Consider the following 22,848-nt stretch of genomic DNA (forward strand, 5'->3'; position numbering starts at 1 on the left):
CCATACCAGTTTTGTTTGAGCTTGTGTGGGTGGGGACTGGTTTTTGGCAAGCTTTGAAGAGCAAGTCATTGTTTTTTTATGGTGGAATCTTGCTTAACTGGCTGAATCAGCATCTTCATATTATAGAGAGCTATTAGTACAGCACCCAAACAGGTTCCGTATTGCTTAAAGTTGCAGATTCTGTGCTAAGATTTAGAATTACAGTCTTGTTGAACATCTGAGGACTCCTGTGCCTACTTGTAAGAGAAAGGAAAATTAATGCGAGATAGTTTTTTTATGGTGTAGAACTGGTGATGCAGGACAAATGATTTTTTTTTAATCATCATTTTTCAGTTTTGCTTTTCAAATGGACAACTAGGTTCACTCAAGTTAGTATTGGTAGTCTTCAACATTTCAATATATAGAACTTTATGGAAAGGAAGGACAGCATAACTGAAACATAGCTTACTGTAGACAGCTAATGATCCTAAACCTACTAATCTCTTCACATTTATATTATTCTGATTATGACAAAGAAGGAAGGTTGGTATCTTGTTAGCAAATACATTATGAGCATACACAAAAACCAAGCTATTTTCATTGGGTATGTTGTGTTCATGTAGAAACTGGGGACAATAGTTTATATAAGATTTCAAAAGAAAAGTTCATGCAATTTTATTCACTGAAATGGAGCATTAATCTTCGGGGCCTATCTAGGTTGAAGTTTCTGTTCCATGTAATTATTTAATTCAATAGTCAATCACACTATTCCTCATATAGCATTAGAAGCTGTTAAATTTCTAAGCTAAGTTTTTAATATCTATTATTATTGTGAATATAGTTTCTTTGCCAGCTGGGAGAATCTGAGATATTTCATCCAGGTATCCTTCAACTCAGTCAGAATCCATCTATATCAGGGGTGTCAAACTGCCGGCCCGCGGGCCAGATGCATCATGCCGAAACCGCACCCACCCCATTGCCGGCAATGGCAAAAAAGTCACGATACGTCGCGACACATCACGTGACGTTGCGAGTTTGACATCCCTGATCTATATCCACAAGTGAGGCAGGACTTTTGGGATCATACACAATCAGATGACCACAGCTCCGTTCTCTGATGGAGACAGGAAAAGTGTGATCCTTTTAAAAGTAAAGGACAGCTTTCTCCTTGTCCGCAGTTGCCTCTAAATGAAGTAGATTTCTCCAAAAAGCCGCAGGAAATTGAGATTAACAAAGTGAAACTTTTCTTTTGTAAAATTATTATTTTGGTAGGAATGGATAACCAGTCTAGTTATGAAATGGTGTTACAATTTCTTTCTTTCTTTTCTGTGTGTGGCTAGCTCCATCTGATTGTCATTTAGTTTTGGAGAATATTGTGTCATTTCAGTGGTTCTATTTATATGGGCTATTTTAACTTTAGAAAACCCCTCATGTACTGAAGTTCTCATTCATCCCTACCATTGAATAATTCTCAGAAAAGATTCTGCTCCCCATGAGTCAGAGTAAGATGTGTCTAAATTTCTGTTTTTCAGCAGCTTTGACGGGTGTATGAAATGTGATGATATTTTTGTGCTAATATCAAAAACAATGTGTATTCTTTCTTTACTTTTTAGATATAAGTTATTCCCAAATTGTGTCCCATCCTTTGGGTTCCGCCATCTTTTATCCCTCACTGATGAAATTGATAGATTCAATGAAGAAGTTCAGAAACAGAAGGTTTCCCGCAACAGAGATGCTCCAGAGGGTGGCTTAGATGCAATCTTGCAAGCTGCTGTGTGTGAAGTAAGTAATTTGGGCCTCTGTGGGAATAATAATCGAAAGCAATTCTGTATAGCATGCTGATTGCCAGCACTATCAGCGATGGAAAATGATACATGAACATGCCTTTATTTGAGAAATCGGTTCATGAATTCTTATTATATTTGTGTTATGTCATAAGTACATCTTAGGGATAGGTTGCTTTTCCATGTCATCTTGGTTGTACTGTATGAAAAAAATATCTTTTTTTCCTCTGTATTGCTGGTTTCCCTTCTTAATATCCATCTGTATCTGAAATACAATTGTTTTTACCCATCTCACCTTGCAGGAGGGACACGCTCCAGGTGCTGTCAGCTAAGGAATGATGGCTGGCAGGGCCCAGGAGAAGGAAATTTTCTGCCATGGCACCCACCATATGGAAGATAATTCCATCTGAGATTAGGGTAGACCCAACCCTACTGGCCTTTTGTAAGGCCCTAAAAAATTGGTTTTAAGTTTGGGGCACCAGGAGTGTGATACAGACCCTGTCTTGGCTTTGTCATTTATAAAGCTCAGCTTCTGTGTTTTATTTTTAATCTCAAAGTATGAATTTTGTTGTCTTTATCTATTTCATTTTATGTTGCCTAGATTCACTTACGTGAGATGTGCAGCTACATCAATTGATCGATGGATGGATGTGCAGCTACATCAATCCATCGATCAATCAATCGATCCATCAAATAAATAAATGAAATAAAAAGCAGAATGCACTGGGTATCTGTTATTTTCCGTGCCTCTTCTTCAAACAGTGGTTGCCTTTTGCACAAAGGTTTTGATAAAACGCGCATTCTTTTTGCCTTTGCATTTTGCTGAGCTGTGTAGCATTAGGACTTAATTGTGAAGGACCTGTTGTAACAATGGATGTCTTTGACTGTGCTTTTGTTTCTATTGTCTGCTGTTCCTCCTTGTTTTTTTAAAGCTTCTGTGCTGACCAAAACAGAGCCGGCTTCTGACATGCTCAGGAACAGTTGTCTCTTGTTAGCTGTCTCGGCAGAGATTCCTTGGCTGGCAAAATGACCGTTAGGATTTAAACTGCTGCCTGTGAAATCAAACGATAATATAAACTATCACTTTCTTGGAAGGTGCATGGTTTTTTAGGACAAACTAAAGACTAAACTGTTTTATTGCACTTTCTACTAATAATGTTTTTCATGCCTCTTTTTGATATTCACATTTATATCACTCTCTTGAAAATTGCCAAGTGTAGATATAAAATACTGGTTTTTGTTCCAGAGCTGGGTGGGATCGGTAATAGTTTAACATCTACTGTGGTTTCAGTCTGAGAGTAGCCAATGAAAATATAGGCTGAGCATTTATTTTCCGTATGTTCAGCCCATATTAACTTCAAAATAAACACTTTGCCTCTGAATCAACAGTCCCCTTGAAAAATGCTGGCCAATTTTTATTCCAGACTATTTCGGTCTATCCAAGGTAGGAACTTTGGTTCACTGATCGTTGCTGAACTACAGTTCCCAGCATTCTTTATTTCTCTCCATGTTAGCTGAAGTGCTGAGAGATGTAGCTTAACAATATTTGGAGAGACATTATTCTCTATCATGGGTTAAAACAATACTGTTGGCTAATTCTTGCACTCCATGCTCCACTTTTTTCTGTCCATCTTACATCCATTTTGTTTGATGAACATGCTGTAGTTCAGGGGTCCCCAAGCTAGGGGCTGCGGCCTGTTCCCGGGCTGTGGGCTCTTGGCCAGCAGGCCACAGAAATGGCTGGCCAGTGCACGCACTTATGGGCGCACATTCCCCCCTACTCGCGCTAGCGCCCATGGCCCTATTTGCACATGCACGCAGGCGCGAATGGGGACGCTAGCACGGGGCGGGTGTCCACAGCCCATTTGGCATGCATGAATGGGCTGCTAGCCGCCATGGAGAGTGCTCGGCTGTTCATCCATGCGCACGGCACCAGCACATGCCACATGCGTGAACGAGGCTTGTAGTGCGCACCAGTGTGTGGCACCCCATGCATGTGTGTGTGCACGCACACACCAATTTTGAAGCTGTTCTCCTTCCATCTGGTCCGCGAGCCCAGAAAGGTTGGAGACCTCTGCTGTAGTTTATTTAGAAGAGACGTTTGGCTGTTAAACAAAATTGCTGTCCTTTGCTAATATGAGATAAAAATCCCACCAGGGGCTATTCCCACTGTACAGGCATTGGGCATGCTGCTCTGATAATGTCTAAGACAGGGATCTCCAAACTTGGCAACTTTAAGACTTATGGACTTCAACTCCCAGAATTCCTCATGCTGGCTTGGGGAGTCTAGGAATTAAAGTCAAACAAGTCTTAAAGTTGCCATGTTTGGAGACCCGGGTCTAAGATAAAAAGATCATTCATGGTTTCACTGAACTGAACTCTTGAAATATAGTTGACCTCTTTTGTAGCAATGGTATGCTGGGCATCATTAAATTGATCTATTGGTCCTTTCCGAGGTGTTTCAAAATTATGTCCTGCAAATGAATTTATTATTTGGTGCTGTCCCTTTTTATTTAGAGCAGATTTTCCGGATGCAGAATTTAAAGACTTGGGTATATAAGGGGCTTGTTTACTTACATTCCCTTTTCTGCACAGACTTTTAAAGAGTGTGACAGAACTGCTATTTCTTACCTTGACTTTCATGCAGAAAGAAATTGGGTGGCGGAAGGAGGCTTCACATTTGCTGGTCTTCACTACTGATGATGTCCCACACATTGCGCTGGATGGAAAGCTGGGCGGTTTGGTGCAGCCACATGATGGGCTGTGTCACCTGAATGAGGCCAACGAATACACAGCGTCCAATCAGCTGGTGAGAATGCACACCGGATAGTCTTTCTTTTTCCCTTTTACTAAGCTGTTTCAGAATTGCAGTTTACTTCTATGAGGAATTGATCCACGGTGTCCATTGCAGAGCTTGGACACATATTCAAGACCCAAAATAGGTTTCTGTCTACCTTGTTATACTCTCTACAATGTAGTGCTGTTTAAAAAAAAAGAAAAAAAAAGAAAATGGGTAAAACCATTGTCTTGCATTGATATTTTAAATATCTGAATTTCACAAAAACTCTAAAGTCCTTGTGGGCGTAGCACAAATACACGCGCACATTGGATTCCTATATATTTCCTGCAGTATTTTTTTCCCCAGTGTTGGAGAGGACGTTATGACACTCCGAACAATGCTTATTATTTTATGATTCATGCATCTTCATATGCCTGCTTTAGATGCAGAAGCACATTTCCAATCTTGACTTCCAATCTCAGAAAAGCTAAGTGAAATTGAGGCCGCTCAGTGCTTGGATGAAAGACTACTAGGAGATCCTTGTAATTAGACCAGTGTTTCTCAGTTTCAGCAACATTAGGATGTGTGGACTTCAAATTGCAGAACTCCCCCGCCAGCAGCCGTGTGGATAGATCTGGCTAGTCACCCAACATCAAGCTTGACGGAGAGGGATTTTGATTTCTAAATTAACATGGTTTAATTATGCAATAGCTTATATCGGCTTCAGTTATCTCAGTTCCTGACAATATAAATGTTCTCATAGATAAATTGGTAATAATAATATCAAAGGAAAAATAGCTCCTGATGCTTAAACTAAAGGAAGCATCAACAGAGAGTGCTTCAGCTTTCAGAATGAAGCACTGCTTTGTTTTCCATAACCGTGGCATTCTTTCTGTAGGCCAAGCAAAATGCCAACTCTAACTTATTTTTTGGCACTTTAATGAGCCTTTAATGTGCCCCTCCTCCCCTGCCGGAAAGCTTTTCTGACTGGTTGTCCTATGACAGTCAGCCAGAGTGCTTGAACAGAACCATCCTTTGTTTCCCAAGTAAACAAAACAAATGTACATCTTGGTTGGCCATTGCTGTAATTAATATACTAGCCTGGAAGTGTAGTGAAAAGCTGGTGCCTGAAAACATGGCAGGCAAGGCTTAGGAGAACATCAGTTTGCTTTCCAGAGAAAGGTGTGGATAAACTTCTCTGAAAGGTTGCTGGAGAAATGTTAGCATGTAGAGAATGATGGTTATTTAGCGGTTGATCTCTCCCTAAAAGTTACATTCTTATGTGCACTGAAATGTTCTTGTCCTCCACAGTATGGAGCACCTTCTACCAACTTGGGTTGATATGTCGCCACCTGGATGAAGATGGCCTAGCTTTAATGATCTATGCCCGAATACCATGTTTTATAGGTTCCTGCAACATTCCTAGAACTCTAGGTTGATATGCTTTTAGAAGAAAATTTAGCTTGGGAATTTCAGTTAATAAAAAACAAGGCAACAAGATGGAAGCTGGGCATTATTATCATGTCATTGTTCATTGCCAAATGCAGTTCATAGTACTGGTGTTACTGTATACAGTAGTATATAAACGCCATCGTCATTTAACACCACAATACTTGGAATATCTGTTCCCAAATGTTCCAGCAAAACTCTTACATATTGTACATTTATTTATTTATATCCCCGCTTTATTATTATTTTATAAACAATTCAAGGGAGTGAACATATCTAATGCTCCTTCTTCCTCCTGTTTTCTCCACAACAACCCCGTAAGGTGAGTTGGGCTGAGAGTAAGTGACTAGCCCAATATAGTAAGCACAAAGTACTGTAAATAAGGTATCCTATCTACTTTGACAGAGAATAAATGGAAGCATATTTGTAACCTATTCCATCAGTCCTATGAAGTACTGTAATTTCAAAGGTGATGATAGATCCTTTTCTTTGCTGATAGAAGAGAACATATTTTGGTTCATATTCATAGTTGAGTTCAGGCATTTGGCAAATGATTACCGAATAATTCCACAACTGAAAAGAATTCTTGATTGCATACAGTGGAAAGCTTTTAAAGTCTATTTATAAGTAAATCTCATTCAGCTCAGTGTAATAAAGTTAATCTACAGATTTGTGGGCTAAAAGCTGCCTAATAAATAATTTTACATTATCATAATCTTACCTTGCTTTCCTTTTTCTTCTTAGGATTATCCGTCACTTGCACTTCTTGGAGAAAAATTAGCTGAAAACAACATTCATGTCATTTTTGCAGTGACCAAAAATCACTATATGCTTTACAAGGTAAATGCTAGAGAGAGAGAGAAAAAAAAGATAGATCAATGTCTTGTTTAGAACATTTGTGCCAGAAAATCTTTTTTCTGAAAGTTTGAAAAGGCTAGTTTTTGAGAGGAATAGCAGCTTTGAATTAAAAAGCATTTGAGAATATAGTTATGATTGGATTTTACAACCAGAACTAACTAGATAAAATGTAGCTGCTTGTACAGCCTATTTGATAGCCTATTTTCCTATTAGATTCTTTTCTTAATTTCAGGATGAAGCTTTGCTTCAAAGAAGTTAAGTTTTTCTAAAGCAAATGGATAAATATTGTTCACAACAGCACCAAAAATAGCTGTGGATTTAATCTTTCTGGACTCTGAATAACTCAGTCTGCTATTGCTTAATTATATTACATGAAAGTTAATTTCTGCAAAGTAATTTCTCAATGGCATTATTTCCTTTTATTATCCATTCTTTTCACCACAATTAACATTGTCATGAAAAAGATTGAAAGAACTATTAAAATGGTTGAACTTTTGAGCACTTGGTTCAAATTTCAATTTTCTTGTATGCTCTGTTTTAAAAAGAATCTCACGGCCCTAATTCCTGGAACAACGGTCGAGATTTTGTATCAAGACTCCCGAAATATTATCCAGCTTATAGTCAAGGCCTACAATGTAAGTTTATACCTTTTAATTTAAGTGTAAATTATCAATGTAATGCATACTTAAAAATACTATATTTCATTTTTTACCATTTGTGTATTCTTCATTTGCATTTCTTTTTCAAACTTGATTTCCATGTGGGATTAAACTTGACTGTGTGTGAGACATCACTTATTATTTATGAGAGAGAGTGGAGTTAATCAGCTTTCTGCATAGTGTATGTTATATTTCTTGTTATTTGTTCTTTTCCATTGCACCTTTGATGGGATTCTTTTAATCGCCTGCTTTTTTGAATTCAGTCTCCCAAACCTGATAGTATTTTTCTCATCATAACCAAGTCATTAGTATAGGAATATAGCTAGTGGTAGATTTTTTTTTTCTGAACAAAATTCTTCTAGAAAGCTCTTACACATTTTCTCTTGTGTATCTTTTCTCTCAAACTCCCAGTTTAAATATGATCAGGTTTTGATATGTGTTAAAGTGTATAGTTGCTTGGTATTAATATATAAAGTGATCCATGACTATCCAGATCCCAAAGATCCAAGTGAGATGTTTACATTATTTAAAATAGAGGATGATAAACATCTCAAGTGAAGTATTAAAGAATTTAAAGATAAATAAATTATTGAGCTCTATTTTTTTTCTTTGATTTTTATCTGGTGCTTAGAATACTGACTAAATGTGTTCTAGTATCATTTTGTACCATTGTACACAGTCTAGAACACCTTTTGAAATGGCCTTCATTGCCACTGGAGTAAAGGGTCCTGGCATTTTTGTACGTTAGCCCATTTGAGTTATCTTGGTTCATTAATTGTGACCCTATACCTTCCAATTTCACCCAACTGAAGGTTACAAACAAACAAACAGACACAAGAGTTTTAATAATATATAGAACTTAGATTCATTTGTAGACTGTAACCTAATGACCACATGTGCATCACAAAGCAGTCTGTGCTTTTGGTAAACTTCCATGCTATATAACGGCATATTGTGAGCCAATGGTTGGTACCAGACCAGGCTCTTAAATTCTCACCTTGTGAGAATATCTTTGGTTATCTCTGTTTTTGCCTTCTTTTAAGTATATATGTATGCTATAGTTACAGGAAGATTCCCTCAATTCTTCCTTGACGCTAGAGTACTTTAATTATATTTATTTTAAAAGTACAATTTTGCATAAACTGATTTGGGTGGCAATCAGAACCATGAACAGCAGGAATTAGTCTGAAATAATGATGTTATGATAATTTTTGAATTGGCAGCTAGGTTCTAATAATGAAGAAAGACTGAAGAATTTGAGAATGTCATCCAGATGGTGAGAAAGCAGATACTTTATAGACTATGAAGAAAAAAAAATCCTTATAATTCCTGCTACCACCTATTTTCTCTGTTTTGTATGCAATTCATCTGGACAGACCATTTGTTTCTTCATACTTCAAACACTCCCCAATAACTTGGAGCTGCTCATTCTTGGCTGCACCCACCATTCAGGTTTCCTAAGAAAAGATTAGTGTGTCTCTCTGCTGTTCAACAAAACAATTTCCAGTTCATTCGATAATCCAAAGTTTTATGATCTCATCCAACATTTTATTTGTGTAAGAGATAGTTTTGTTTGGGCCTTCTCAAACCTTGTGTGCTCTTAACATTGTGTGATGCTGCTAAATCAGCTATTTGAATGGTTTACTTTGGAAGAACGCAAATCAGAAAACAGTGATGACCAATAATACTATTCCTTTTGTGGTAGTAATAGCTTGTACCTGTTCCATTAATTGTGTCTCTCACAGTCAAGATGCTTTGATTTTTTAAAAAATCTGATGATAGGAGTACCATTTTATGATATTAGGGAATGCTGAATATATATCGGAATAACCTATTACAGTAGCAGTGGTGATTGCATAGTATAGGTTTGAATTCTTACTGCCTGCTCATTGTTTGTCTTGTTTTGGAATGCTTTCTCTATATTGTTTTAAGACAGATAAGTATTATGCCAGAATGTTTATTACTTCCTTTCCATTCATGAATGCCAGAATAGCAGTACTGAGTTTTCATACAGTTAACATATAAAGGTCTGCAGCTGCTATGGCTTGTGAAGCCAAAGTTATCTCATCTTGATAGAGCAACAGCAATAACAGCAATAAGACCAACATAAATGTATCATAGATAATGACCAATAAAGAGAGTAACATTTTCAGTCCAATAGAATTAGAATATGGTTCCCAGACCTAAATGGCCAATGTCCCAGAAGAATTCCATGATGTTGGGAAACTCCAAGCCAGGCAAGGAAGAGAGGTCAAGCCAGGAACTAGCCTTGAATCCTTGCATAGCTGCTTTAGCCATGCTTTATTGTACATTGCTCAGAATCCATCTTTAAGGGAGATGGGTGGTGTCAGAAATAAATAAATAATAAATAAATAAATAACTGGCAGTTCCCCCTCCCCCATCAGTTCCATGGAAACTTACCTCTTCGCAAGAGAAGGCAAGCAGTTTGGGGTGATTCTTATACTATAGGTAGAATAGAGTAAAGTAGTCAACTTGAACATTACATGTGTTTATCGGGTTGCTTGCACTTAACACATGGGTAATGCTATGAAAACCAGAATCCAAAATATTTTTGGGTCATACTTCCCAGCTTCTACCAACCAATTGTCTTCAACGATTTCTGCTATAGAACTGTGTCTATACATAGTAGAGTCAAATAAGAAATCTTGAATTGATTTGCTGCTGTACATTCTGAGACTTTACTCAGGAAAGGAGCGCAGGCAAGGAGGGAGAGAGAATTAATTAATGGATTGGTTTATTACTTTCCCCCAAATGTAGCATCCTGTAAACCACAAACATATGGCCCTACCATTAATAAGAATTAATTTAGTTAATTTTGTATTAATTAGCCAATCTCATTCTGGCAGCTTTCCAAATAACTCGTCCCTTTTTTCCAATTGACTATAAGAACAGGATAATCAGCTGTAGAGACCAAGTTGATTTGGCTGTAAGCAATTTGCCCTTAGGATTTTAATTGTTTGAAATTACTCTGAAAGATATACTGATGAAACGGCATCAGAGACGAACTGTTTCTTCATTGCCTTGGAATAAACCACTGTAGCCATGTTTGAATTCTTCTTGTTTTCCACCATTAATCTAGCTGTTTTCTCTAGCATTTCCTTGAGCTAAACATCTCGGATATCTAGGAATCTGGATTCTTTGTAATTGAATATAATTTATATGAATGGTTGTATCATTTGGATCATATTTCTACCATCTACAGAACAACCAGGATTTTGACAGCATTCCCAGCTTTGTTTGATACTATAGACCAGACATGTCAAACTCGCGACGTCATGTGACGTCGTGCAACGTATTGGAGCTTTTTCGCCATTGCCAGCAATGGGGTGGGCGCGGCTCCGGTATGATGAAACCAGCCCGCGGGCCGGCAGTTTGACACCCCTGCTATAGACAGTCCCTCAGAATAATGAAGGATTCTCTGAGATTCTTTAATCTGCAAGAACAGACAATTCTAACAGATCCTTATCACAGTAGATGTATTCAATTTATTTTGATTTTGTGTAGAAGTTATGTGGAGGAGATGCTTCATAGCTGTCTAATATTGAAAATAGAACTTGCAATGCTCTAAATTTTATGAAACTTACGTTAAACATTGCAACTTTCCCTGGTATACTGATGTGGTGCCTTCATGATGAAAATAAGTGGCTAATATTTTCATACTGAGGAAGCTTCTGAATAGTTGGAATCTATATTCTCTTCCCAAAATATATTCTCAGAAAACAGTTTATCTGTTTTAATTAGAAATAGAGAAAAGCTTCCTTGTTAATTTACGACGTTTATATGTTTTTACTTAATCATGAATAAGTACTAAAAATCTAAACAGCTTTATATTTAGAAAATGATAGATGTGCTTTAAAGATCAGTTCCATTAATTAATCTTTCTTTTCTAGAGTATTAGATCAAAAGTAGAGTTAACTGTCCGGGATAGTCCTAATGACATTAACTTGGCTTTCACAGCCACATGTCAAGATGGTTCATCATATCCTGGAGCCAGGAAGTGTGGAGATCTTCAAATAGGAGACACGGTGAGTTTGCGGTACCTCCATTTGTCAGTTTGGGAAAAATTGGATATTTTCAACTTCTTAAAGAAAAAGAAGCTGGTCATTGTAACTCTATTTTACTGTAATGCAATGGTGGTGGTAGTGGGGAAACGCTTGTCAGATGTAATTTTTTAATGGGGAAATTATACCTCTGATGTCTTCTAAGGTTATCTCAAGATCTCAAAGAATTGGGGGGGGGGTACTGGTTTGAGCCAGCCTGGGCCACATTGTTTAGCATTGCAGCAGTATTAGTATTAAATTATTAGGAGGAATCCCCTCTACTCTCTAATTATGGGGTCTGATTCTGTGCTCTTTTTCTAAATCAGGGGGTGGCATGGTGGGTATTATTTGTAGCAGAATATGCTGCCATTTGTACTGTATGTTGCCATTTGGCAAGGGGAAATAGAGCAGGCTGTCATCCAGAAAAGCAAAGAATCACAAGGACTCCAAAAGAACAATGAGGTCTCCCCCACCGTCTTTTTCTAACAGAGCCCATTTCGAGATGTCACAGAAACAGGCTTTTGAATAAACCTGGGGCAGGGCTACACCCATATGCATGCAGTACTTTCTTTTCAGTTGTAGAACCTCTTCCTTCATTCTATTGCACAAGAACAGGTTATAGCAGTAGATGGTGGTGGGTTTTTTTTTAACCAAGCTTCTCCCCCTTTTTTTTAGCAACAGTTCTGCATTCTCCAGGCACCTTGCAAATTTGTATTCATGTAGAAAAAAGAAAAGACAGCACTTATTTGTAGTCTGAGCCATGGGTCTTTTCTTCTCCAAAGAGTATTGAGCTAAATACTGGTAGAATAATCCATTTAACAAATATAAAACTAAGCAGCTACTCACTTATAAAAGACCATATGTCTTTTCCCTCTATCTCAGTTAATAAACTATTTTAAAAGTCTGAGGAATTTTTTTTAATGTCATCCCAGTCCCATGCATATATATGGAAAAATAAACTCACTGATTTGGATTTATTAACGGTGGAATGGCACTAAATATATAGGATTGTGTCTTTAATTTTTGTTTTAAAATAACAACATTCTAAATAATTCTTTATAGAATAAAGAGTGTGTGCTCTTTGGGGTTCTGGGTTGTATAAACAGAGGCATAGAATCAAGATCACGTGAAGTATTAGTACCATTTTATAAAATCCTAGTAAGACCACACCTGGAATACTGCAACCAGTTTTGGTCAGTATACTACAAAAAAGATGTTGAGACCTTGGAAAATGTTTAGAGAAGAGCAACTAAGATGATCAAAAGCCTGGAGACTAAAACATGTGAAGAACAGCTGCAGGACTTGGGTTTGGTTAGTCTAAAGAAAAGAAGAAACAGGGGCAACTTGATAGCAGTATTCCAGGTTTGAGGGCCTGCCACAAAGAAGAGGGGGTCAGATTATTCGCCAAAGCACCAGAGGCCAGGACAAGAAACAATGGTTGGAAACTGATCAAAGAGAGAAATAACCTGGAATTAAGGAGAAACTTCCTAATAGTGAGGACAATTAACTAGTGGAACAGCCTGCCTTCAGAAATGGTAAGCGCTTGATCACTGGAGGTTTTTAAAAAGAGACTGGACAGTCACTTCTTTTAGATAGTATAAGTTCTCTTGCTTGAGCAGGGGGCTGGACTAGAAGACCTCCAAGGTCCCTTCCAGCTCTATTCTGTGTGAATATGGAAATTAAAACAATACATTTTTAAGCTCAACACATCCCTTAGCATGCAGGCTTCTATATTCTAGTTTGTGTATATAGTAAATATAATATGCATAAAGAGATTTACTTTGCACTGTTAACCAGAATTATGGGTGCTTACAATTATGCAAATGGTGCCTTTGATACTATCTACACATAAATAACTTTTCAGGTTTCTGGTGCCTTTTCATTTTTACTTCTTACTATTCCTATTTAGGTGTCCTTTGAGATAGCAGTAGAGGCTTGGACATGCCCAGCTGAGAACATCTCACACACCTTCACTATCAAACCAGATTGGTTTCGGGACACTGTAGAGGTGACCGTTTCTTACAACTGCACATGTGGATGTACCAAACAGACAGAGCACAACAGCAGTAAATGTAGTGGAAATGGCACCCATGTGTGTGGATTATGTGATTGTAACCCAGGCCATGTAGGAGCCAAGTGTGAATGCGAGGAAGGAGACAGTGGGGCCATGTACCACAACATGTGCCGAGAAGCTGAAGGGAAACGTATCTGCAGTGGCCGTGGGGAGTGCTCCTGCCACCGCTGTGTGTGCTACAAAAGTGAATTTGGCAGGATCTACGGGTTCTTTTGTGAGTGTGATGACTTCTCCTGTCCAAGATATAAGGGCTTTCTCTGCTCAGGTATGCATTAGATTATCTCAAGGTTCATTTGGGTAAGCAGGGGGACACCTCTGTTTTTTAATTATTATTATTTGCTTGCTTGCTTGCTAATGCTTATATGCTCCTGCAATTAAAACTGACTTTGAGTACCTTATACTTTGTAGAATAACATAACATAACGTAACAACAGGACTAATATAGAAACCATGACAACCAATCGTAGCAATCACACATAATTATTAGGAATCACCAGGGGATGCGTCATCAGGAGCAATCCAGATGTACAAGTCCTTTCCAAAGTTCCTCTAGAAAGGGATGGAGATGCCCTTATGTCCAGAGTAAGTAGGCTGTTCCAGAGAATGGGGTTCAGCTACAGAGAAGGCTAGGGTCCATAACAGTACCGTTCCCAAGGAGTTGGGATCTACAACAAGCCTTCCCCACAAGATCTCACCAAATGGGTATGGCAGTCTCAAAGATGCCTAGATCCTAAGCTATAGAAGACTCTATAAGAGCACCTTGAATTGTATTGGGAGCCTATTTCTCTCAAAGGAGGTGTTATCTCATTGGAAGTGTTACAAATCAAGGTGATTCCATTACTTCTTGAACCATTGCATTTTGGTCCATTTCTGAATGGACCCCACATAAAGTTCATTGTACTAATTTAGTTGATTTATTGACCACCACTCAATAAATCTTATGAAAGTTGCTAGTTTAGCATAAGAGTAAAAGAGTTAAGACTTTACTTTTCTCTTATCCTTTCTCTTAATAGCTATATTAAATGTATATTCATTTGGGGGTCACACAACGGGGGATTGTTTCCTAAAGTTATAAGTTAATGCATTGCTACTTTGGTACATAATATATTGTCATCTAGTGGAATCACACTTAAATTTAATGTTCACCATATGAAATAATTGTAATAGTTTCTAGCTAGAGAGAAAATTATCTTTAATCAAGGAGAAATTAGATGGTTTTTCCTTCCCTGGTAATAATTAATATCAGGCAGGTAATGAGATTAAGAGGTAAATAAAAGTGAAAGAGAACCCACAAAATAATATGAGGGAGAATGCTGGATAGAATTGCTTTGCTTGCCTGAGGTTGTAGTCCTAGATTGGCTTTATACGCAAGAAGGGAATGTAAGCAGCAGATCTTATGGGTTTGCTTTCCTTTGGCAAAGACACTTGTTTGTGTGAAAAATATGGACAGAGGATGTTGTGTCTACAGTTCTGGGATATGAAAATTCCCCAAGATGATGGTCATGAAAAGATACAGGTTTGGAAGGGTTTCTATGAATTTGAGAAAGATGTAGTGGCCTGATTCCACCCTGACTAGTAGGGCTGTTGGGCCTTTAAGCAATCTTGCTGACTATTAAGGTCAGAGAACAAAATATCATACAGGAAAGCGGACTTGCAAAACGAAACGCGGTTTTTATGAACTGTACAAAAATAGATTTATATCATCAGCTGAGCATGAGTCATGCTGGACACACATGATTCCCGTAAAGACACTGTCCAAAGTTTAAATGAAGGGGGGAAAAAGGTGAAAATTTTCTGCAATGGCTGAGAGAAAATTTAAGAGGAAATGCAAGATCATTCTTTGATGACTCAGCTTCTTCCTCCTGCTGAAGAGGTTGGGAAGGAAGGAGAGAAACTGAGACCAGAAAAGCTCAAGCAGTAGCCATTAAAGCTAAACTTTAAGACATGACAGGCTGGGGAATTCTGGGAGTTGAAGTCCACAAGTTTTACAGTTGCCAAAGTTGGAAACCTCTGCTTTAAAGGCTTCATAAATAATTACAGTATGTGTTAAGCCTCTTCCTAACAGTTCCAGCAACCCTAGCATAAGCAACACTTATTCATGTCAGACATATCTCTGACAAAGCCCATAAAAAAATGTCCCGTTGAATGCGAAATAGACTGTACAGGAACAGATGTCCCTAAGTCACCAAAGCCTTGTTTGATAAGAAGGATCACCATTTGTTTGTTTATTTTTTTCATTCCTTGAAAAACTTGCTTTCACCACACTGTTCTCAAATAAACATGGAAATAATAGCATATTTTAAACTAGAATGGAAAGTAGGAGAAGTAAATTGTCAAAGTAGGGAAAGGAATGAAACAACAGTTCTGCGCATAGTAGACTATAATTTAAAGCTAACTTCTTCAACTAAGCTTCTTCAATTTAGATAGATAAGAAGGTTCATCATCTCCAGCCGGCATAGGACATCTGGAGAGCTACAGCTTAGGAATCCTTCCTTTTGCTATGCTTCTCCTTTTATTTATTTTAATCTATACAAATGGCAGATGAAGTTGATCAAATCTACTTAGTTTTACAAGCATCAAATCTGGCACTGATTACATTTGGTGACATTCAGACACAGGAAAACAAGAATTCCCTGAGGAAAATGCAGAGGTTTTTTTTTTAAAGCAATCAGCGACAGTGAAGCAGTAGAATTATTAGACACAATGAAGAGAATGTCGTAACGAGAGTTTGCATTGTTCTGCACAAAATAAAATTAATAATAAAACAATAAAGAAGTTCCTTCAGAACTAGATGTTAAAAGCTTGTAGGTTCTTCTCAGGAGGTTTGGACTGTAAATTGTACAGCATTGTTTAAGGATGGCTTTTTTGTTGTTTTTTGTTTTTGTTTTGTTTTTTCTTTGGGGGAAGGAAAAATTATGTTTTATAGTTTGATGACTTGGCTGTCTGGAAACATTCCCAGAGTGATTCAGTGGAACTTCAAATGCCATGCAAGACAACATGAGACAACATTGTGGTTTAGAGAAGAAGCCAGTCTACATGGGTAGAATAAATCCTAAAACATATGGACATAGTCAGTCATGCGAATAAAGTAAGAATATTCATACACTGAGTAGAAAAAGTGAAGCTCGTTAGTGGAACAACAAAAATGGGAGAAGTTAAACCATTTTACACATTGCCAAATGTTAGGATTTGAAGGGAGTACTGATGCTATAGAACTCCACTGCCAGTGCCATTACAAGATAATAATAATATCCACTGTCATTTTACCCAGGGTCTCCTAATTTCAGAGAGGAGACAATCCAGTGGTTTTCAGAATATAATATCATAAATAAAGACAGAAAATAAAAGCACTGTCCAACAAAAAATGCATGATGAACACCAACTTTTAATTTGAAACAAGAGAGCAATAGGAAAGATGGCTTAATCAAGAAAGTCCACAGAGGAAACTAACAAGAAAATGAAAATGAGAGATTTTTTTCAAGAAGTTCAAAGAAACCACAGAGAAAAAAATTACAGTTAAGCTTGGGTTTTGGTTTTGGCCATTCAATCATGTCCAATTTGGAGACTGCCTGCAATTTTCTTGGCAACATTTTTTAGAAGTGGCTTGCCCTTACCTCCTTCCTAGGGCTGAGAAAGAGTGACTGGCCCAAGATCACCCTCCTGGCTTCATGTCTAAGGTGGGACTAGAATCCACATTCACCTGCTTTCTAACCAGATACTTAACTAACTACACCAAGCTGGCTCCCAAGCTTGGAACACTGAGGAATAATCCCAGAAGAGATGTAATAAACACAAAAAGATGCGGTATGGCAGCAGTAGACCAGCTATCAGATAGGAAAGCATCAGGTGTAAATGAAGTAAACCTTAAGCTGTATAAAGTTGCTGGAGATAAGATAAATTGACAACACATGAAATAAAACAATCTAGAGCAGGGGTGTCAAACTGCCGGCCCGCGGGCCAGACCGCGTCACGTGGAAGCCGCGCCCACCCCATTGCCGGCAATGGCAAAACCGGCCTGATACGTTGCGCAACGTCACGTGACGTCACGAGTTTGACATGCCTGATCTAGAGATTGAAAAAAGATCAGTTTATAGAGATTTCAGGGAATGTGCAATTTACCATCCTATTTCAATCATCTCTCTCTCTCTCTCTCTCCCTCCCTCTCTCTCTGTCCCTCCCTCCCTTCCTCTCTCTCTCTCTTTCTCTTTCTCTCCCCCCTCCCCATGACCCAGGCCAAACACAAAACCAGGTAGCTATGGAGAATGTAAAGAGGAGGGTTAGCTTTGCTTAATTAACTGCATTGTGGCCTTTGACCACATTGATTATCTTGGAATGTGTAATATACTAAAGTTCATAAGCACACAAAAACACCTGATTACTTTTAGAAGAAACAGCACAATGAACAAGAATCTACAATGAAAATGGAATTTGTACAGAATGATTCAGAACAGAAAAAGGAGTAAAATAAGGGTGCATGTTTTCCTCCTAGACCACAAATATAATTAGAAGTGATGATAGATGGAATTAGAAGTGATGATAGATGGAATTAAAATATGATGCTGAAGTGATAACAGTTGGACATACATAGTCAGCATCATGTACTTACTGTAGTCAATAGTAAAGAAATCTTCAAGAGCACATTCAGAAAGTAAAATAGAAAATAAAAAATCCATGTAAATGTTAAATACTGTGTTAAGAAGGTAAAGTTAACATCCCTGTTGTCCTATGGTTAACAATGAAGAATAAAAGGTGGTAAGCTTTGTTTTCTTAGGTTCAAAATTAGTAAAGAAGGAGAACTAAAGAAGATATTAATTACCATGAGATTCATTGTAGGAAGGAAGGCAATGACAGATTTAGGCATAATCATGCAATATATTTCGGTGAAAGCAAAGATGAGAGTGATTAAAACAATAGTATTTCTTGTCATAATGTATGGCTGGGAATACTGGACACTGAGAAAGAATGAAAAGGTGCCTTCAAAGTATAAATCTGGAGTTGGTTACAAAGAATACTGTGGATTGCAATAATCATGAAATAAATAAGCACTGACTCCTATCTTGAAGGGGACGGTGAGAAAGCAGAAACTCCCATAGTTTAGGTATGCAATGCTAGTGGATGATAGACTATTACAAATTATTCTGTGTGGTAAGTAGGAGAGGAAGATAATGGATAAATTGGTTGAATGGAATCAAAGAGATTTCATGAATGTCCCTGGAAGAGCTGCAGATTGTCACTAAAGCACATTGAAATGGCAAGCTTCTCTATTTGTCCATGCAGCCATCAGGAATTGTATCTGACCCACTGGCACTTAATTAAGAAATCAGATTCTGAACATTTTGTTCAACTATATAAATCAGTTAAATTGAGTGGTGCGGTGGCCTAGTGAGGAAGACACTTGCCTTCCACTTAGATAGTTGAGAGTTCAATCCCAGGTAGTGGCAAATGTTTCTCTCCTAGGATGTAGAGAGAAAATACCTGCTGTGAACTCCATGTAGGTGTCAGGAAGGGCATCTGCCCAGTAAGCACTCAGCTTCATCCAGTTACCCTGACTCTACCCTAATAGGAACTATAGGGTTATAAAAAGGAAGTTTTATATAACTCAGTTAAATTACCTGCTGAATTGATTCCCTGATTTAATAATAATTCTCAATATGTTTGTTCTTGTATAAGTCCATATTGATTTTTGTTTTTGCATTTCTGAATCAATGACACCAGGTAGTAGGTTTAAGTCCCTGTCTTTGATCTATGAATAGCTTCACCTCAAGTGTTCCAGTGATGTTATAAGAAGGAAATATGGGGAAATATGTAGCTATTTTTATTGGTTTCTTGGAAAAATAATATTTGTTCTACTAGATAAAAAGAAAATAATATTGTAAATATTTATATAGCTAACCTATCTAGGTATTACCAATTCTCTCTTATGTTTGGGGATGTTTCTAACTCGTGACGTTTCTGGCAATCTATTTATTATTCCTGTGGACCTATTTAAAAACAATGTGAGCAAAAGTAGGGTGTGTTAGTCTGTTTTAACATAATTCCACTTCACGGAGTCCTGAAAAAGGGTTAGGCATGGCGTGCTTCTACTCATATTGTGAAGGGGTTAACATAGAGAAATATGAGGAGAAGGTTTAGACCCCTCAGTTATAATGAGCATTGACATAAACAGCAGGAAGTGGCGTCCTCTTCTTGGTTTTTACTTATAGCAAGAAGGCTTTTATTGTATGCATTAGGTTGAAGGGATACTACTGTGCTTGGAGTTTCAAAATTGTTAGATTATGGCCTTTTTAAAAATGTGCTCTGTGTGTGAGTGTGTTGAGATTGTCGGTCTGATTTGACTCTTGAGTTTCTTGCAAACAGTTTGTTAGCATCCCAATCCTGCAAATCTTTCTTCTCACTCCAGGTTGCTCACTCTCATTTCTCACTGCTTCTCCTTGTTATCCTCATGGTGAAGAGCAGAGAGCTGTCTGGATCTGAACTGAAACATCCTGTTAAAGCTCTCTTTAAAACCAGTTAATAAAATGCTGTAAAAATTTAACCTAATTCTATGATGCTGGTAAATTCCCTGTCTCTGTACTTCAAATTGTATTTTTCTTTATTTTTTTTATTGCCTCTTTTCTTTTGCCTATCTTCCCTGTGCCCCTCCCTCCACACTTAAAATATATTTTTTAAAAAAGTTACTATACATTCCTTTGGGATTTTCCTTCTTCCCTCAGTGCAGAAACCTCCTCCTTTCTCCCTTCTCATATTTTCCTGCCCAGCAAGACATCATGTTGATGGATATCATGCCCATGAAGTTCTAGTAACACTGAGGGCATGTCTGATTTCATCAGATCAGTGCTATGCAAAATTCAGAATTTCTGTGGAAACTTGGGAATGTTTCCCCTCAAAACAAGCACTGTATTTGTACCAAACAGAAAATGCAACTTGTATCTCATTTCCATACCTATCGAACTTGACATATATCATGAAGAGGGATGGCCCTTGCATAGCTATAAATCAAGGCATGTTTTTTATATTGTCATGGTTGAAGCCGATAAATCTTTTCCTAATTAATACTGCATTTTACACAAGATTCAGTGGCCAAAGGGATCTCAATAGATTTATTCCATTTTGTTGTAAAATAAAAATCACCAACATTAACGTTTTCTGTAGTATTACCATCACTTTTCAGAAACCCTTACTTTGAATTCACTGTTTAAAAATGTATTTAAAAATATGCTGGATGCTTTCTAAGCTAATACAGTAATGTTTACTCTTCATTCTAGGTCTGTTTGTAAAGAATGATTAAAAATAGCAAAGAAGTATTTCCCCATTTATTGTGTGGGAAGGGATCTAACTGAAGTTAGCATGAATATAGCAGGAAGAATTAAATCTTTGAAAGGTATTTTTTTTAAAAAAGATGAAAAAGGTATCAAAGCAACATCCAGAAATCAAAGGGTTCCTTTTCAAAGGGAAAGTAACTGTCTAGCATCTGGATGAATCTGTCAACATCACGCATGAGTTGTATATATACAGAATCTTTCAAATGGTTGGTCTTGTTTGTAGCAACTCCCAAACTCTTTATCTGTGAATAATTAGAAAGCCATCTGTGGAAATGATAATATGATGCAGGAATGGCAGCACATATATAGCCAGATCCTTTTTGGCAGCCCCTGGAATTGCCCCAGAAGCAACTGTTCTGCTTTTAATTTATTTTAATATGGCTGGTCCCAACTAGTTCGTTTGCCCTAATGATTACTTCAGTCTAGAAATGTAGGAGAAGAAGAGGCAGAACCTAGGGGCAGAGTCAAGAGAGGACTCAGCCTGGAATCCTTGCATTCCCACAAGCGGTCCGCATTCAGTTCCTCTTGAATTCTGTTAGCTTTTATCTAGCACCAATTTAGTGCTGACCGTCCATTCACTAGATTCTTGTGTATAGGCATGAGCAATAAATCAGCTTAACTGGAAGTTAAGCATGGTCCTGATTCTTCGTGTCTGACAAGAAATATTGTTTGAGCATATTGAAATATATCTCTTGAACATAACAATCTTTGGCAGCCAATCCCAAGAGGGAAAAAAAATCTTTCCCAGGAAAATCATGACACAATTGATCCTGCCGCTGTTTCATTGATGAGGCTCCAGAAGGAGATGGCAATTACAATGGAGGAGTAGAGAGGTAGGAAGGCACCTTCTGCTTTAGTTCATGTTCTGTCAGCTTTTCAAGGTAATTCAGACAGGATACAAAACCATGAGTACTAATATAATCTTTATTGTAAGGTTGCAGTAACAGAATCTCGCAAGCCCCTTCCCATGTCTTTACTTTCTGGGAACTAGGAAGGGTCCCTTCTGAAACACTTTCTGTGACCCCATCCCTCCCTCCTTTGGACTCAATTTTTGTTTATTAGACTGTAGTCTCAGCTGTGGCTCTTCTTCCTGTCATCCAAGGTTATTTTCTCAGTTCATTACATGATGCTTCCAAGTTACTCATCTATTTTGGATTTTTAAATCCAGTTAGCTAACATACAGCATGCAGCTTGCCAGGCAAATTGAGTTAATTCTTGAGTTATATAGCATGGAAAAGGCAACAAAAATTCACCAAGATTTATCACTTCATTCCTACCGCCTATTACTTTTGCCTTGCACAGAAATGCTGACAACTTACAGAAATATCAGCATCACTCTTAACCCCTTCTCACATGCAAATTTATGAAAACAAGAAGCATGGGATATATGATGAGCATTCAGATTAAGCAGGAAGATAACCCAAGGTGATTCTCTGTACTTGGTTGGATGATTTCTCCTTCTTGTTCTGGGCATGTACAGCTTCTATTGGTAATTTGGAACTCTATGCTGAGGTTGTATAACCTTCCAAAGAAAAGTGAGCAACGTATGGCCGCCAGATGTTTGTTGGCTATTGTCCCTCAGCATTGGCCAGACCAGCCAGGCTTATGGGTGAGCCCAACAATCTTTGGAAAGCTACCTGGTCTCTCCCAGCATTAATCTCTTTGCTGATTTCTCCTGGAACAGGGAAAAAAAGCAGCTGGAATATTGGTGGTGGTTGAGGAGTAAGCTTGGAAAAATGAAGTTTTCTGCTAGACATCATAGCATACTTTCACTTAATTTTGCAGATAAAGTGACAGGGATAAACTCTTTATAACTGAGGATCACGTGCAGTTATACTATGATTGAAGTAAATGATTATCCTGGGAACTTCAGAGTCTGTTAG

The 22,848-nt window shown here is 37.8% G+C and overlaps 1 protein-coding gene across 1 annotated transcript in view; it reads left to right on the plus strand.

The window, feature by feature from the left end:
* LOC107295717 (integrin beta-5-like) overlaps window positions 1–22,848 on the plus strand; it is a gene marked incomplete at its 3' end in the record, with an annotated part of 58,717 nt that overhangs the window by 16,937 nt on the left and 18,932 nt on the right. Inside the window, exons 4-9 of the mRNA XM_029285906.1 lie at window positions 1,593–1,761; window positions 4,411–4,572; window positions 6,736–6,831; window positions 7,395–7,484; window positions 11,420–11,554; window positions 13,479–13,908. Of these exons, the coding sequence (XP_029141739.1) occupies window positions 1,593–1,761; window positions 4,411–4,572; window positions 6,736–6,831; window positions 7,395–7,484; window positions 11,420–11,554; window positions 13,479–13,908 (1,082 nt within the window). The remainder of the gene's footprint in view (window positions 1–1,592; window positions 1,762–4,410; window positions 4,573–6,735; window positions 6,832–7,394; window positions 7,485–11,419; window positions 11,555–13,478; window positions 13,909–22,848) is intronic.

The sequence above is a fragment of the Protobothrops mucrosquamatus genome, unplaced genomic scaffold (assembly GCF_001527695.2).
Source record: "Protobothrops mucrosquamatus isolate PMUCROS unplaced genomic scaffold, P.Mucros_1.0 scaffold2456, whole genome shotgun sequence".
NCBI classification, from domain to species: domain Eukaryota; kingdom Metazoa; phylum Chordata; class Lepidosauria; order Squamata; family Viperidae; genus Protobothrops; species Protobothrops mucrosquamatus.